This window comes from Micropterus dolomieu, linkage group LG22, assembly GCF_021292245.1.
Source record: "Micropterus dolomieu isolate WLL.071019.BEF.003 ecotype Adirondacks linkage group LG22, ASM2129224v1, whole genome shotgun sequence".
Classification (NCBI taxonomy): domain Eukaryota; kingdom Metazoa; phylum Chordata; class Actinopteri; order Centrarchiformes; family Centrarchidae; genus Micropterus; species Micropterus dolomieu.
The window spans coordinates 33,852,113-33,869,254 of record NC_060171.1 but is presented as its reverse complement, the minus strand read 5'-3'; the positions used below and the strand labels follow the sequence as shown (position 1 = coordinate 33,869,254).

The 17,142-nt window shown below is 39.1% G+C and overlaps 1 protein-coding gene across 1 annotated transcript in view; it reads right to left on the bottom strand.

Moving 5' to 3' along the window:
* The window catches only part of LOC123962517 (cytosolic carboxypeptidase 4), a 206,071-nt gene that overhangs the window by 81,065 nt on the left and 107,864 nt on the right, over positions 1–17,142 (bottom strand). Inside the window, exons 14-17 of the mRNA XM_046038694.1 lie at positions 13,658–13,924; positions 3,074–3,157; positions 2,789–2,869; positions 2,476–2,624 (exon numbers count right to left, since the gene is read on the bottom strand). Coding sequence (XP_045894650.1) covers positions 2,476–2,624; positions 2,789–2,869; positions 3,074–3,157; positions 13,658–13,924 — 581 coding nt within the window. The remainder of the gene's footprint in view (positions 1–2,475; positions 2,625–2,788; positions 2,870–3,073; positions 3,158–13,657; positions 13,925–17,142) is intronic.

The following is a 17,142-nucleotide window of genomic DNA, read 5'->3' as shown; positions in this document are numbered from 1 at the left end:
GCGCTCGTATTGATGAGTGGCAAAGAGGCATGATGACAAACAGTGGGGAATAACGTTTGAGGGGGGCAGCGGTGTACTAGGGCCCTATTTTAACGATCTAAGAGCATGGCGTAGAGCGTGTGGCGCTGTTGCGTTTGGGGAGTGTCCAACTCCAATTTTGCTAGTTTAACGGCGGAAAAATGGTCAGTGCGCCAGGCACATGGTTCAAAAGGGTTGTACTTAGTCTGTGAGTCTCATCTCCCATTCCATTTAAAATGGGAAGGGGAAGAAACTGAATTCAACTTTTAGCTTCTGAAATAATTTAGAACACTCCCATGGGTGCAGAGATAGGCGCAAGTGCATTTGCTATTTAAACAACGTGGACGCTTGTAGAGATAAGCTTTGCGCCGGGTGCAATATTGGGTAGGTAGTCTCTTGTCCTGCTATGAGGCATTGTCGCGGTTAAAAAATGTACATTAACCTTTCAAATGAAGAGCGCCCTGCTTTTTTCAACTAACTGCAGATATACTTGATAATAATAATCTCCTTGAACATTTCCAGTCTGGCTTTCAACCCAAACATAGCACTGAAACTGCCCTTGTTAAGATTACCAACAACCTCCCCCACGCAGGTGATTCTGGTCTACTGTCTATCCTCCATCCTCCTGAACCTGGCCGTAGCCTTTGATACAGTATCCCATCACCTCCTCATTAACCTTTTGGCTAACATTGGCTTTGGGGCCACAGTGTATCAGTGGTTTGCCTCCAACCTTGCAGACAGGACACATTTTGTACAAATTCAGAATAACCGGTCAGAAAGCTCCAGAGTTCACCACAGAGTACCACATGGTTTAGTGTTGGGGCCACTTCTGTATATTATTTACCTACTCACTCTTGGCAATATCTTCCGACACTATGGTATCCATTTTCACTTTTATGCTATCCACTATGTCTCTATGATATACAGATACACTACTAAGACTGAGCTACTGCTCTCAAAAATAAAATCTGTTCACTCCCCAAAGCTAAAGCCATCTCCACACAGGTTAAGAGCCTTGGTGTCATCCTGGACAGTACCCTTTCTTTCTCATGTTATTTAACAATGTATCCCAGATTACCTTTTTCCATCTGTGAAACATCTTAAGATTACACCCTGCTTTAACTTAACACTCCACAACAGTCTTAGTCAGTGCTTTGGTCACATCACGTATTGACGACTTCAATGCGATCCTGGCAGGCATCCCCAATAAACGTATTTACTGACTTCAACTCATCCAGAGCTCTGCAGCACGGATCATCTCATCGCTCAATGTAGTGTTGTAGTTCTTCAAGCCCGGTCTTGGTCTCGAAACCGGTCTTAAGACCAGTTTTATATGGTCTTGGACTCGACTGCATTTGTACTCGGTCTTGTCTCGGCCTCGGACATTGAGGACTTGAGATTTTATTTCAAGACCAGTCAAGACCATAACTTTGGGAATATCAATAAATTGATTTTGCATTGTCTGAGTTATTTGTTAACATCCTAACTTTGATTGAATGTAAAACTTATTGCTTCAAATGCAACCAATAACCATAATGAAAAATCTGTTAACGACTTTCACCCCTCCCCACGATGGTAAGCGTGGAAAAAGAGTGTTGAATAAAGATGCTTAAGTTGATTTCAGCTCTTAGTGTTTGTATGTGGGTGTTTTAATGGGAATGTGGATCTTTCAGATCAATTTGAGAAGTACCTATGATCTCGTTCCACATTTTATTGTGTGTCATGTAATGTGGGGAACTGGTCTTGGTCTTGACTCGGTCTCGCCGTCCTTCGGTTTTGGTATCTAATTGGTCTCAGTCTCTAACAGTCTTGGTCTTGTCTCGGTCTTGATGAACTCTGGTCTTGGTCTTGACTTCGGTTTTGGCAGTCTTGACTACAACACTAGCTCAAAGTCCACAGAACATTTATTATTGATGCTATGTTTCCTCTGATGTTATGTTTTCTTATTGTTGCTTGTTGTTTATTATATGTTTCTTGAATGTTTTTATTACTGATCTTATATGATGTGCCATGAAAAGAGCCATTAGATTAAATGTATTATTCTTTAGTTATATCTATAGTTCCGCCAGCTTCACTGAAGTGTGAGTATACACTGGGGCGGTTTGCAGGTACTGTGCATTCTTTCACAATACTTTCCCCATAAAGCTCTGCAAGTCCATACTTAATTCTGAGCTTGTTAGTTAGAACACTGATGTTCACCATGTTTCCAATATTGGTGAATATTAAAGTATGTGTAAGTTGTCATTTGAAATTAAATGTGTACAAGCAGTACCAAGTGAAATTAATTAATTAGTTAATAGAAAAATATCACTTTGAATGAGGTATACAACGTTTGCAAAGGATGTCATTAATACTGTTTACACAGTCACACACACACACACACACACACGCACGCACGCACGCACACACGCACACACACACACACACACACACACACACACACATAACCATACTCACCATAGTTGAACTGGCTGTTGCTCTTCTCACAGTTGATGACATTAAAACGGTAGGGGACGTCTGCCACCATGTTACTGACTTCAAAGTAAAACCACTGGGTGTGCTGGGAACAGTTAGCATCCGCATTTAATATGAGGTCATATTCATATCTGCAAGAGAGAAGAGGAAAAAAGACACTGCTGCTGGTGTACTGAGTTACCTACAATTTATTTTCTCCGTTTAAGGACTGTGTTGAACTAATAATGTCACATTTGCTTCTCAGTTCACTTCTTTGACCTTGTGCTCATAGTGTGTGTGTCCATTTGTTCCATACCTGCGGACCTGAATAGCCTTCCTTAGGTTCCCACATTCAAACTTAGAGAAAAACTTCAAGGAATCAGAAGGACACTGAAGACTGACAGACAAAGAAGAGGACAAAGAGACAGAGATGATCAAATTAATTTTAGGGCATATAATTTAATTGTCATTTGAACAACAAAAAAAATGCCATGAAATTCATAAAAAAATAATCCCAATTTAAACCTTATCTTGTAAAATAAATTGCTTAATAAATGGTTATGCTGTGTTTGGTTGTTCTATATTTGTGTTGTTTACCTACCTGCCATCTTCCAGGTCAAACACTACCTGGTTGATGATGTCATCAGTTTTCAGGAAACGCTGGATATCTTCAAACACTTTCTGCCTGATGAAGACAAGCATATGTAAGCATATAAATATTAACACTGAGTATAAAGTATCCTCTTTATGGTGAAGCCGTAAGTGGTAAACCTCCTGATGGAGTCTACACACTGGTGGCGATGGTGATTTGATGAAGAGAATGCTGATGATTTGGATGTGATCAGCAGTTTACTCTTGTAAGCTCGAGCTTACTGAACTGGAGGTGAATGTTCAACTCACTTGGCAATGTGCTTCCTGATGTTGCCTCCACAAATAGTCAGGTCAATTATTTAAACTCTGTGTTTCTTAACCCTCGATCTAAGAGCCCCCTGAAGAATAGACAAAACATAAAGACTACAAAGCAGCCCCGGTTAAATGATAGTATCAGAAGCTGCAAATGGAAATGCAGAAAAGCAGATGTAAATAATCAGGTCTCAAGGTCCACTTTGCATCTATGAAAGAGCTACTATTCCTTTACAACAGGAGGGTTAAAGATACAAGAGCATGCTATTTGTCAAATCTAATTTTTGCTCATCAGCGCAACCCCATATTCCTTTTTAGACTGTTGATCAGCTAGTAAACCCAGCCTCTCCCTGTCCCCCTGCTGAATGTGATGCTGATTGTGAGACATTTTTATTACACTTTGTAGTTGGAATTGTTAATATCCAGCTTTTAGCCCTAACCCTGTCTTTTCAGATATCGTGCACCCCAACTGGTCAGCTGTGAGGATGAGGAGCTAGTCAATGGAGATTCTGGTCATGGAGATGATTGGTAGCTAGTGGTCTGAATGCTAGCGTCTGAGTCTTCAGGTGACTCCAAAACACGCTGTTAATCAATTTTAAGATATGAAATCCCAGCTAACTGCTTCTTCAATATAGTCCCTCAAAGGTCCACTCTCTAAAATCCTCCGTCAATAATTTAATATCCGCTGTGTCCATAACAGCGGTCAGATTGTACTGTTTTAGTTGTCAGGCATGAATACAGGGAATGAGGATTTGGACCTGGATTGCGAGACACTAGATGGAGGATTAAAAGATCACAGTGTTTCTTGAAAAAAGTGGGTGAGCATTGTACATTGCTGATGAGGCAGGAAGTCCATGAAACACATAGTAATCCAAATCTGAGCACAACATAATCCCCAGAAAACCAAACAACTGTAAACGAAATTCACAGTCCAAAGAAAACTCTAAATGAAAGTAAACAATATCCACACTATATCCAAAGAAAAAACAGAAGATGGGAGACATGGAAGACGGAAACACTTGACAATGATGTACAAACAATCAGTCAAAGACCAAGGTGCTTAGGCACAGGTGAAACGAATAAGCATATCAACAGGGAGGTCACGGACAGGAAATGAAGTGCAACAAGACTTAAGAGGTAGGGGTAAACCGGGGCAAAAGTAACAAGGCAATTTTCTCCGAGCCCTGACTGCGTTTGCAGTCCAAGCTGTGACAGCACCTTCAGCACGCAACCCTTGATGGTGCTGCCAAATATCGCATGATTTTGTCATCGTTTCCCGCGGCCGTCTTCGGAAAACTGTTTTCGAGCACGGCAAGTAAATTTCTGAAGCGGGACTCTTTTTCGAATTACAAGTTGTGTCTCTCGTTTCATGTGTCACAGTAATGACTAATCTACAGGGTATTTAGTGCTTTAACACACCCTGAAGTTTGCCCTGTCAGAGTTTTATAGTATAAAAATAAATCGTGTTTATATGTCAGGAGTTCCTGTCGGAACTCACTTGTTACTTTCGTCCCGCTGCTAATGTGGTCACTTTCTCTGTGTTGCAGCATTTATTAAAACATGTTTATGTCATATTATACCAACAGAATATGCCAGTAGCGTGGGTCAGAAAGACAGAGGTCTGATTCAGCCAGATGTTTATGAGAAGGCGTTTCTGGACATCTCTATTAGAAACATTATTCTCAGGTCAGCTGATAAAGTCTCATGCCATATGCCATGCCCTTTGTTCAGATAATGCAGGAGGAGGGTAGAGATAATTGGGGAGAAGACTAGACCACAGGTACAGATCACATTATTAAGTCTCCTCCTTGGACTAGGAGAGGAAGCTGCATGCTTATATTAAGAGAGCGGCCGATATTTATTTGGCCTGTCTCCTAAGGAGGTCAGTGTAGTAGGTGTCAGTAAAAAGCACTCAAAATGCAGATCACTCATACTGTTCTTACTAAAACAAAATAAATTAATTTCAAAATGTGAAATTGTATAGGCCTATTCTTTAAATAGCTTTTTAATTTTTACCTTAATTTTATTGTTTATTTTATTATTATTTTTGTCCTATCTTTCTAAATTATGTTTAAATTTTTCACTGTTTCTGAAACTGCTACAACATGCAAATATCCCCAGTGCAGGATCAGTAAAGTCTTATTTTATTTTAATCATGTTCATCAAACAATATCCATCTAACCATTTCCCCCTGTTTTAGGTGCACACATTTGCATATTTATATTTATTATTTATTATTATATATTATTTATAAGATACCCTAAATATTCTAAACAATTCAAGTTTGGGCTGTCAGGTTACTTTTGAAAGATGAAGGACAAAAGATGTTTGCAGTTACACATTAACAAGGTCACAGTCATGTTTATTTATTAAATACAAGGGTAACACAAAAAATCTAGGTTGTTTTGTTGTGTTACTTTTGTCCCACCTGTGTGTTTATATATATATATATGTTTATATTATATGTTCATTATACGGAAGTCGTATACATTTGTACAAAATACCACCTGATATTGATAGACCACACCTGTGAGTTGGTGACCACAGCAAAAATATATCTCTGTCTGAAACATTATCTTTTAAAATCAGGTTTTTCTGAAAAATGGTACTTTCACCCCTGCTCTCCCCTACTACAGGAAGAGGAACTAACCCAACAAAACTACAACAACTAGAGTCACAATTCACAAGTCCTTGACAAGTAAACCTACACATTGGTCATTTTTAGAGTTTAAAAAAATTAATGAAAAATTAATAATGCTGTCATTTTTTTGTGCAAGAAAAAAAAGATCAGTCTGTTGTAATGTAAAAGTTGGATGCGACATAGCACATAGACTGAAATATGATCTGATGAAAAAAAGGAGGAATTTAATAAACCACTGGTCTCATGAACATGTTGTTGACAAGACTCCATGGCAAGAGTTTTATTTTTTATAAACTGACAACTGCTTGACAGTCTCTACACACAGTAAGCTGCAGTAGGTCTCTTATGTCCTCTGGGATCCTGTGTTGATTTACCCTTTTAATTTTCACAGCACAACTTATGAACAAATACAAGGCATTAACATCTACCCAAATGAAATGTTCAGTTTAAACCTGGACTTACTATCTTGTTAAACAACAGGCTGCTAGGCTCCATGATGTTTTGTAAATACTATTAAAAAAAAAACATAGTAGAGCAGGCAGAGGAAGAGTGGACTGGATGAAAAAATTTGAGTTTGAAGACAGAGCTTGAAAGGTCCCTTGCATTAGGCCTAATCTTATTCTACACCCAAGACAATTTACTCACAAAGCAGCCATAACAAAAATGGCATTAACATTACTTCTATTAAGGGACGGCAGACTAAAAAAAAAATCTCTTTTTAGATGAGTGCCAACAGACTGGCAACATAATTACATTAAGTTCAGAGTGAAATTGCATCTTTAACATTTATAAATGTCAGCTTCTGTTAGCCGGTTGAAAGTACTGAGAAAAGTCTTAGAGGAGTGACAATAAAAAGTGCAATATTTGAACACAGAAATACACAAACACTCTTCTACCTTCAGACATATAACTATAATGACATAGATGTCGATTCACAATATACTGTACGTGCATGTAATAATATTCCCTCTAAAACTCACAAACCCACAAAGCTCAAATAAAAAATAGTCACTATTGAAATTCAGCCAACCAGTCAGGTTGCAATTTCTGATATCTGTTCAGACTCACATAATATACAGTTGCAAGAAAAAGTATGTAAACCCTTTGGAATCACCTGGATTTCTGCAGAAATTGGTCATAAAATGTGATCTGATCTTCATCTAAGTCACAACAATAGATAAACACAGTCTGCTTAAACAAATTAAGATTAAGATTAAGATCATTAAGATCAACTTTATTGTCCCCTGAGGGAAGTTTGTCTTTAGCATCAGTGCCGCATAAGGCTGCAGTAACAACAGTAACACATATGGACTTACACTCACATACATCAGACAGTCCGCACTATCCATTTACATTGGATTGCACAAGTATCTGAGACACTGCACCTGTCAATAATTGATTACAAGGTAAGTAGAACCTGAGTGATATGAAACCTCTGAATAATGATAATTGTTGATGTCAATTGCACTTGAGCACATAAAGAAGTAAACAATATAACAAACACTAAAAACAAAAAAAGTACAACAAAACTCCGGTTGTTAAAAAAACACTAGTGCAAGTGATCAATCAATATTAAACTATGCTTAAAAATAAATAAAGTGCCTGAAGTGCTTCAAGCCATCTTGTTCAAAGCAGATGGTATTTTTAGGAGCGCTATGGAAGTAGGGATGAAGGACAGTTTATAGCAGTTACTTTTACATCTGCTAGCTCTATAGCGTTTCCCTGAAGGTAATATTCATCATATTCAGAATGCAGAGTGCAGAATGTGGGAAGGGTCCTTCAGAATTTTCTGTGCCTGGGAGACTACCATTTTTTCAAAGATGGTCTGAAGGTAAGCGTTGTCTTTCTTTCCGATAAACTTCATTGCAGCTTTTATTAGTCTTTAAATTTTTGTTTTGTACTGGATGGTAAGGGTGCCAAACCAGGATGCCTTTCCATATCTGATCAGACTTTCCAGCACAGCATTGTAAAATACAGTCAGGATGTTAGAACTTACCCGAATCAGTCTCAATCTGAGAAGAAAATGCAGTATTTGGGCACGTTTGGCACACTAATACTCAACATGCATATTTCCTTTTAATTGGTTATTTAATTGTGTACCCAAGTACTTATATGAAGTTTCTCGCTCGATTTCTCTGTCCCCAATGACTACCTCGTCGTGGGCTCTCACTTCCCTGGGATCAAATATCATCACTTTTGTTTTCACTTTATGAAGGATGAGATGATTCCTCACACACCAAGCCTACATGAAATAAACTTGAAATAATTGTGTCATCAGAGAATTTTATGACATAGTTGTTGAACTCACTACTTCTACACTCATTAGTACAAAGTGTGAGTAGAAAGCTGACAGCTCCTTGAGGTACCCCTGTACTACAATATTTCGCCTTAGAGAGTGTAGTATTTACCTTCACTTGTTGTGACCTGTTTGTTAAAACAGAGTAAAACCATTTGATAATTACAGGATTAACTTTCATGTCCACACAAATAATTATATGTTTTTATGCTTTTACTGAACACACAGTGTAAACATTCACAGTGCAGGACGAAAAAATTATGTGAACCCTTGGAACTGGTTGACCCTCCTTTGGCAGCAATAACCTCAACCAATCATTTCCTGTAGTGGCAGATCAGACCTGAACAACGGTCAGGAGGAATTTTGGACCGTTCCTCTTAACAAAACTGTTTCAGTTCAGCAATATTCTTTGGATGTCTGTTCTGAATCGCTCACTTGAGGTCATGACGCAGCATCTCAATCGTCAATTGAGGTCAGGACTGACTGGACCACTACAGAAGTTGTGTTTTCTTCTGCTGAAGCCATTCTGTTGTTGATTTAGTTCTGTGCTTTGGGTTGTTGTCCTGTTGCACAACCCATCTTCTGTTGAGCTTCAATTGGTAGATAGATGGCCTTACAATCCAGCAAAATTTCATGATCAACTTTGGAATTAATTTTTCCGTTGATGATAGCAACCCTTCCAGGCATGAGGCAGCAAAGCACCTCCAAAACCATGATTCCCCCTCCACCATACTTTACAGTTGGGATGGGGTTTTGAGGTTGGTGTGCCTTTTTTACTCCACACATAGGGTTGTGTGTTTCTTCCAAACAACTCAACTTTGGTTTCATTTGTCCACAGAATATTTTGTCAGTAGTGCTGTAGAACATCCAGGTGCTCTTTCGCAAACTTCAGACAGGCCGAAAGGTTGTTTTTGGACAGTACTGAACTTTTCCCATATGTAGACAATTTCTCTTACCGTGTAATGATGAACATCAAGGCTTTTAGAGATACTTTTGTAACCCTTTCCAGCTTCATGCAAGTCAACAATTCTTAATCTTAGGACTTCTGATCGTTCTTTTGTTTGAGGCATGGCTTCATGGGAATAGCAAAATTAAAATTGATGTGTTTTTTTTATAGGGCAGGGCAGCTCTAACTAACGCCTCCAATTTAGTCTCATTGATTAAACTCCAGGTTGGCTGACTCCTGACTCCAATTACCTTTTGGAGAAGTCATTAGCCTAGGGGTTCACATACTTTTTCCACCCTGCATTGTGAGTGTTCACAGTATGTTCAATAAAAACATATAATTGTTTGTGTGATATTAGTTTAACCAGACTGTGGTTTTCTATTGTTGTGAGTTAGATGAAGATCTGATCACATTTGATGACCAACTTATGCAGAAATACAGTTAATTTCAAAGGGTTCACATACTTTTTACTGTGGACTGTATGTAGCGATTACCTGGAAGGAATTGAATAAAAGATATAAAGTGTATTTTTTGACTAAATGGAAGCTATCACTATATTGATGATACATAATTATGATTTGAGTGAATATGCATCGTTGAACTAATTAATTAAGGATTATCAGAGATGTATTGGCTAAAAAGGTACACATGTACTTATTACTATGTAAAGATGGATATAGTATAGGTGGACAATATGTGCTTTTGTTTTCTCGTGGCATTTTTAGATCTAGCCTCTCTAACTCACATGATCAAGATTAGCAAGGCACTCTCCAATATGCTGTTAGCAGTCAAATTATTCCAATGATGCTCAAAATTCACTGAGTGTATCCCACATGAACATCAGGACAGCACAAATGTGCATGGTTATCTGTTTTAAAGTGGGGGTTTTTACTAACACTGAAGATTGGAGTAACTGCTGTTCAGTTGAAGAATACGTCTGGTGATTTTCTATATTTTCATTTCACAACAAATCCCATGACTCAAACCAACACCAAATGCATCTACTACCATGTACTGTGTGTGTATCACAGCCTGATGTCTCTTCTTCCTCTGAGCCATAGAGAACTTTACTGTTGCACTCGTGAGATCAGCATTCATCACCATGAACACAAACACTGTAGCTTGTGCTCACTCATTCTCACGTACACTGTCCTGCCGCTGCAAATACTCACTAGAGCACCACATGTGGATTAATTTGCTGCTGACAATAGTCCCTAACAGACGCTCTTTTTCCTCCTGTTTGAGTAACACTTCTTAAAAAGTCTTCAGTAGGAACCAATATGCTTGGAGCTGAGAGCCTCAGACAGGGTAGGGGACTCATAGAATATTCAGGGCTGGACAAAAAAAAAACGTATAAACAAACATTTTCATAACGCTTACGCAGCTTTATCATTCAATGTGAATACTCTGTTCTGAAAGCATGAGTTCTCTGCAACTAAACTCTAAATATTGATTGGAGAAACCAATAAACATACTTCGTAACTACAACCAAATGGAATGCTTCTATGTGAAGACATAGTCCTCGACAAAAACACCAGTGAAAGAATTCAAAGGTTTTCTGGGTTAATAAAAGGTATATTTGGGTGATTTTTGATGGTTTAATCACAGAATAAACCACATGCACACCTCAAATAATCAGTTATGTAATAAGTATTGGCTACTTTGATCATAATGTGTAGGACCGGTCCTGCTCTGGCTGTAATTGGGATGGAAAAACAATCATGTCTGTATCCTGAGAATTTCTGAGTGCATTTTACATGAGCAGAGGATAAGGTGCCAGCTGCTCAACAATAACAGAAACTCATTCACACACCAATGGAACAGCCATCAGGAGCAATTTGAGGTTTAGTGTCTTCCCTAAGGACCCTTTGACATGTAGACTGGGGGAGCTGAGGATCAAACTGCCAACTTTCTGATAAGTGGACTCCCACTCTAACCCCTGAGCCACAGCCGCCCAATGATGAAGGTCCCCTAAGCTTAGTGAAATACTTATTTTAACCCAAACTACAATGTTTCCCTAAACCTAAGCAAGTTACACAGGTTCCATGTTTAGTGTTCTCTTTGAGAGCTGATGTAATGTTGATGAATAATCTTTTCTTGTTTAGAAGAACCTGCTGGTACTTGGGAACTGAAATACACAACTTGAAGTTGACTCTGATGCTAAAAAAACTGTGGCACTTGCTATCAGCAGCAATCAGCATAGAAATGAAGAGGGCCACATTGAAATGCAAGGCACAGTGTTCATGTCTCTCTGCTGACAGCTCTGCCTGTCTCTTTTCCTCTGTATCATCACTAGCCCATTCAGTCTGTGTTAGACACTGACATACAGGATTCCTTACATGCATGTATAAATTATTGTATGATGTATATGTAGCAGATTATGGTTTCCTTCTTTTTTTCCTCCTGCTTGTGTAATTTAATTGTTCTCTGGTGCTCTGATTACTGTGCAGCACTGTTTTGCGCTATATTTAGGGAGTATGACTGCTGTCTTGCTGTCTCTTCATGGATTCAGGATGCGGGGTTGTGGCGTTGTCCACAGTTTGGAGTTGGCAGCTTTAGGTACCATGCCTCCTCGCATGGGACTTCCAGTCACTGCGAGGAAGGCTGGCTAACATTCTGGCTGCAGGCCCTGCTTCTGAGCCTCGGATGTGTACGGCTTTGTTAATGCGAGGGTTTGAGCTGCGGCTTGACAGCTCTCACTCCTCCCGGTGTTATGAAGCTGCGCTTCCGCTCTTTGGCTGGTAAACCAGGCTGCGCATCATGGTGGGTTACCATGCTACGTTTCTGTCCTCCACTTCCCAGCGCAGCCGTGGTTCAGTTTCTACTGCTGTTTTGTCCGCCACTGTCATGTTTTTAGGGTTTTCTCCACTGCTCCTACAGTCAGGTTTCAATGGAACTGTCTCCTGACTGTATTTTTATTCTACAGTTATTGAGTGGTTTCATAGTTTTCCCTCTGCTGCCCTGAAATTGTGTTTTTGTGGCTTCACTTCAGCTGGCTGTAGCCGAGAATTAACTGAATTAATTCACCCAGGACACTGGGAATAGTAATGTGTTTTCCAATTGAATACATACAGTGTATCATTTCTTGTGCTTTGGTTTCTGAGGTTACAGGGATATACAGATCATTCTTTGGGGTCTGTTTAGTATTTAATTGTATTATGTTCTTCTGTTTGTGCATTGATTTGGAGAATGTATTATTGTTCTTGGGAATTTAGTTTTTCTTCTAAATTAAATTTTTCTGGGGTTCAGTTGGTCGACTATGTGTGTGTGTATGGGTGGGTGTAAAAAAAAAATACACCTTCTGTAGTGGCTCAGTCAGTCCTGACCTCAATCCGACTGAGATGATGTGGCATGACCTCAAGAAATCGATTCACACCAGAAACCCCAAAAATATTGCTGAAATGAAACAGTTTTGTAAAGAGGAACGGTCCAAAATTCCTCCTGACCGCTGTTCAGGTCTGATCAGCAACTACAGGAAACGTTTGGTTGAGGTTATTGCTGCCAAAAGAGGGTCAACCAGTTATTAAATCCAAGGGTTCACATACTTTTTCCACCCTGCACTGAACTAAACTGAATGTTTACAGAGTGTGTTCAATAAAAACATGAAAACATAATTGTTTGTGTGGTATAATTTTTTTGTCTATTGTTGTGACTAAGTTGAAGATTAGATCACATTTTATGACCCAAAAAGCAGAAATCTAGATAATTCTAAAGGGTTCACATCTTTCTCCTCAATTGGATGTCATATTACTGTCAGAAAGTTATACAGCTCTCAGTGCTGGGGGTAAAAGAAGGAATAAAATCAACTCAGTCTCACTCCCAAGTGTGTAGTGTGTATATGTAACAGGGTTGCCTTTAGGACCCTGTCTGTCTCTCTCTCCCTTGCACCCTACTACTGGTTGTAGGATATAAAAGTGTAGCCGGGAAGGCTATTTAAGGGCACAGGTAACTTCCGCTCGCTCTTTCCTCTCATGCTACAGTCAGCTTGTAGGACAGGGGCAGCAACGTTTGTAGGCCGCTTCCCTTTCATCCCTGTCACCTGTTGCGGTCACTTTCATTTGCACCAAAGCAAGTGACATTGATTCACAATCGCATATTTTTCCTAATTGCTTCCTAAGATTGATTGACTTGATGTCATACTGTGATGATTAAGTATTCCCTTATTTTTTGAGCAGTATATACATCATATTTTGAGTTAGGTGGCTGTTTGTTTTTTTGTCTGAACCCGTGAAAGGTAGGTACAGAATGTGTGATTGTTTGGTCTGGGTTTTCACATTTCATGTCCTCTAAAATAACATATTTAATTTACCATTCTTACACTCATCTCTACGTTCATGTTACATGAACTACGTTACTCCTAAACAGAATTAAGTTAAGTGTTGTAGTAAGCATGGACTACCTTTGTATGTTGGGTTTGCGTGGGGCCATGTGTGTATGTCCTGGTGGTGGGAGGTGACCCCAGAAATCAGGGAAAGCCAGGATGCTGAACCCTGGAATAGATTTGGTTTTGGCGGCTGCAGCGCGGTATAGCTTGGGTTCATGGTGGGGTATACAATCTCTGTGTCTCTCCAATAACTTGTCGATCATCGTACGATGGTGGGATTCTTCTGCTCCCCTCTCTTCATCATCAAGCTCATCCCCTCTCTGAGCTGGGGGGGCTTCTTCCCTATGGGGCAGGAAACAATAAGTTCAGATTGCTTCCCTATGGGGCAGAAAACAATAAGTTCAGATTGCTAGGATAGGAAATCAAAAGTAGACAGGAAGTAAGAGAGGTGAAACTGTTACATTGAATAAAATGACAACATCAGAAAACAAGAAAAGGTCAGATTGATGGAAATAGTGTGACATTATTTCTGGAGCACAGAGAAAGGAAGGATAAAGACAGGTAGCTGTGTTTGTTGTGTGATAAACACGTAATAAGACTATAACAGACTGACTGGCAGGTGATCCTAGGGTGAAGGTCAAACTACGCAAGGAGAGTTCTTCAAAGAAGGCTAGTGCACACACAGATCACCTCTGCACCTGCTGCAAACCACCATGGAATTCATCAAATGTAGAAACTGACTGGCAAAATAAAATAAATTTTAAATTTAAATTTTAAAATAAAATATATTGTGTTCAGCGGAAAAAAGTTGATGTCTTTTTACCTAGACATTTTAAAAATATTTTAGGTAATATTATCAGGAAAGACTCCATAAACTTTAGTTGTTACGCAGATGATAATCAAGTATATCTATCAATCAAGCCAGATGAAATCAATCAGTTTGCTACACTCCAGCGTCCCTTAAGGAGTTATGTGTTAAGTTATTGTACTTGGCCCGAAACACCTGAGACACATTATCTACAGACATAATTACTCTGGATGGCATCGCCCTGGCCCCCAGCACCACCATGAGAAATCTTTAGAGTTATTTTTGATCAGAACATGTACTTTAGCTCCCACAAAACTTAAAGGACCGCCTTTATTGCACCATATTTAATATGCAAAATTCAAGAACATCCTGTCTCAAAATGACGCAGAAAATCTACTCCCCGCATTTTTAATTCTAGGCTGGATTACTGCAGTTCCTCATTATCAGGCTATCTGAATAAGTTTATTAAGACTCTCCATCTGATCCAGAACACTGTCAGTACAAGAACCAGGAAAAGAGATCTTCTCCTGTTTTAGCTTTTCTGCACTGGCTCCCTGTAAAATCCGGAATATAATTTAAAATCCATTTGCTCACCTACAAAACCAGGTTCCAGTCTGGGTCCATCTCCACATTTAAGAGTAGGCTTAAGACTTTCCTCTTTGATAAAGCTTATAGTTAGAGCTGGCTCAGGTGAGTCCTGAACCATCCCTTAGTTATGCTGCTATAGGCCTAGACTGCTGAGAGACTTCCCATGATGCACTGAGCTCCTCTCTACAAACTCTCTAACTTGACTTCTTCCCTCTCCTGTTGTGATTTTTCTACTCTCTCCTCTTTCCTGTCGCTTTTTGCAGGTGTTGCTGGCTCCAGAGCTGTAGAGTATGGTATGTGGTATCTAACTATTATTCATTTATATTGATGTCTGTGTCTGGGTCACTACCACCTTTACTGATGTTTTGCTTTTCTGTGTGGATATTGTTTTGGGCTGCTTCTCTCTCTCTCTCTCTCTCTCTCTCTCTCTCTCTCTCATTGAACTGAAAATACTACAAATGAGCTTATTCACTGAATGGAATTGAAGGCAGAACACAAGATAAATAATGGCACAAATCATTATTGACGTTCTATTCTATTCTTCAAGGTATATCATAATGTTCTGATTAATATGGTGATTTTTACCATAGGATAATATGAAGGTGATGCAATGAATAGTTTATTTTAAAGGAACTGACTGAGGTCATTGTCATTTCTTTTGAGTTTTGAGATTATACTTCCTTTCATCATTGTTACAGCTTGACAAACACTTTGTCCAAAATACATGCAGAGAAAATAGAGAGTTCAGCATACCTTGCCTCTCTAACCATGGTCCTAAGGCTGGGGCTGGTGCAGAGGATGCTGCTGTGACTGTGGAAATCACGGGCCTCTAATTGCACAGCAGCTGGAGAGAGAGAAATAGAAAATAGTGCATTTGAATTCCCACTTGTTTAGAATAAGAGGAAAATAACAATGCTGTGGTTTTTAAAAGAAGGTAGACTTGTGTCAATATAAACTAATCTATGATGATTTTTTAAATATACAGTGGGTTTCCTATAACGCACATGTGAGTTTGATTAGTAAAAAGTGATTCATAAATTTCCCAGAGGAGTTGCAGATGGCTTGGAGTTGAATAGAATGAATTAGCTTGTGATCAAAATAATCTGCCTGCTTGTGTTTGGGTGGCTTGATCCTGATGTGACAGCCATCTGTGGCCCCCACAGCCTTATCAAATGCTTGATGTGACAGTCTTCCAAATCCTCTGCCAACTTCCTCAATGCTGTTTGGATGAGGGGAAACAATTACCTTGCCCTTTTCCTTCGAGATCTCCCTGGCATTTCTGTCCGCCACCCTAAACATGGTTGATTTGCGCACAACAAAAGCCAAACCACTGACATTCTGAAGTCAGCCTTCAGTTCTTGATCCATATATGTCCTCAGGACTGGGGCATCAATATTCAATTCAAATCTATAGCGCCAGTTCATAACAGAAGTTATCTCATTGCACTTTTCATATACAGCAGGTCTAGACTGTACTCTTCGTAATAATATTTACAGAGACTCAACTCCCACGATGAGCAACAACTTGGTCATAGTGGCAAGGAAAAACCCTTTAAACAGGTAGAAACCTCGAGTAGAGCCTACACTGCAATGTATAATGTGCCTAAATGAATAAAGAAACATCAGATTAACTAGTTAAGTATTGTAGCCAAGCTCAAATGCTGCTTGAGGGACATTTCAAGATTTATTGAACAAATAAATTATGTACTTATTTCTTATTATTTGCACAATTTCTAATTGTTCACCAGTTATTCATCAAAATACATTTCTCAAGATACTGCAACACATTTCTGGTATATGCCACTTGACAGTAGGCCTATTGTAGCTTATAACTACTCTTATAGTTTGTAAATTATTTGTTAGGCAATACAAATAAGAAACAATAAGTTTACCTGTTGTCCACTCTGCAAGCCAAGATCTGGCATTTGGTCTCATAAGCACCTTGGTCATTTTGTCACAAATGGACAAAATAAAAAGTCCTACAGCAGCGACTGTCTTTCTTTTGTGTTTTTTTATTGCCAGTGTGTTTCCAAGCAATGTGTGATGTCGTGATGGTGTGTCCCATTTTTCCTTTTGCACCATTTCAAGCCCTTATTAACTAACACATTCAAGCCCTGTAGCTGTGCACACAGGTGACATATGTCATAACATAAATTGTAAAATTA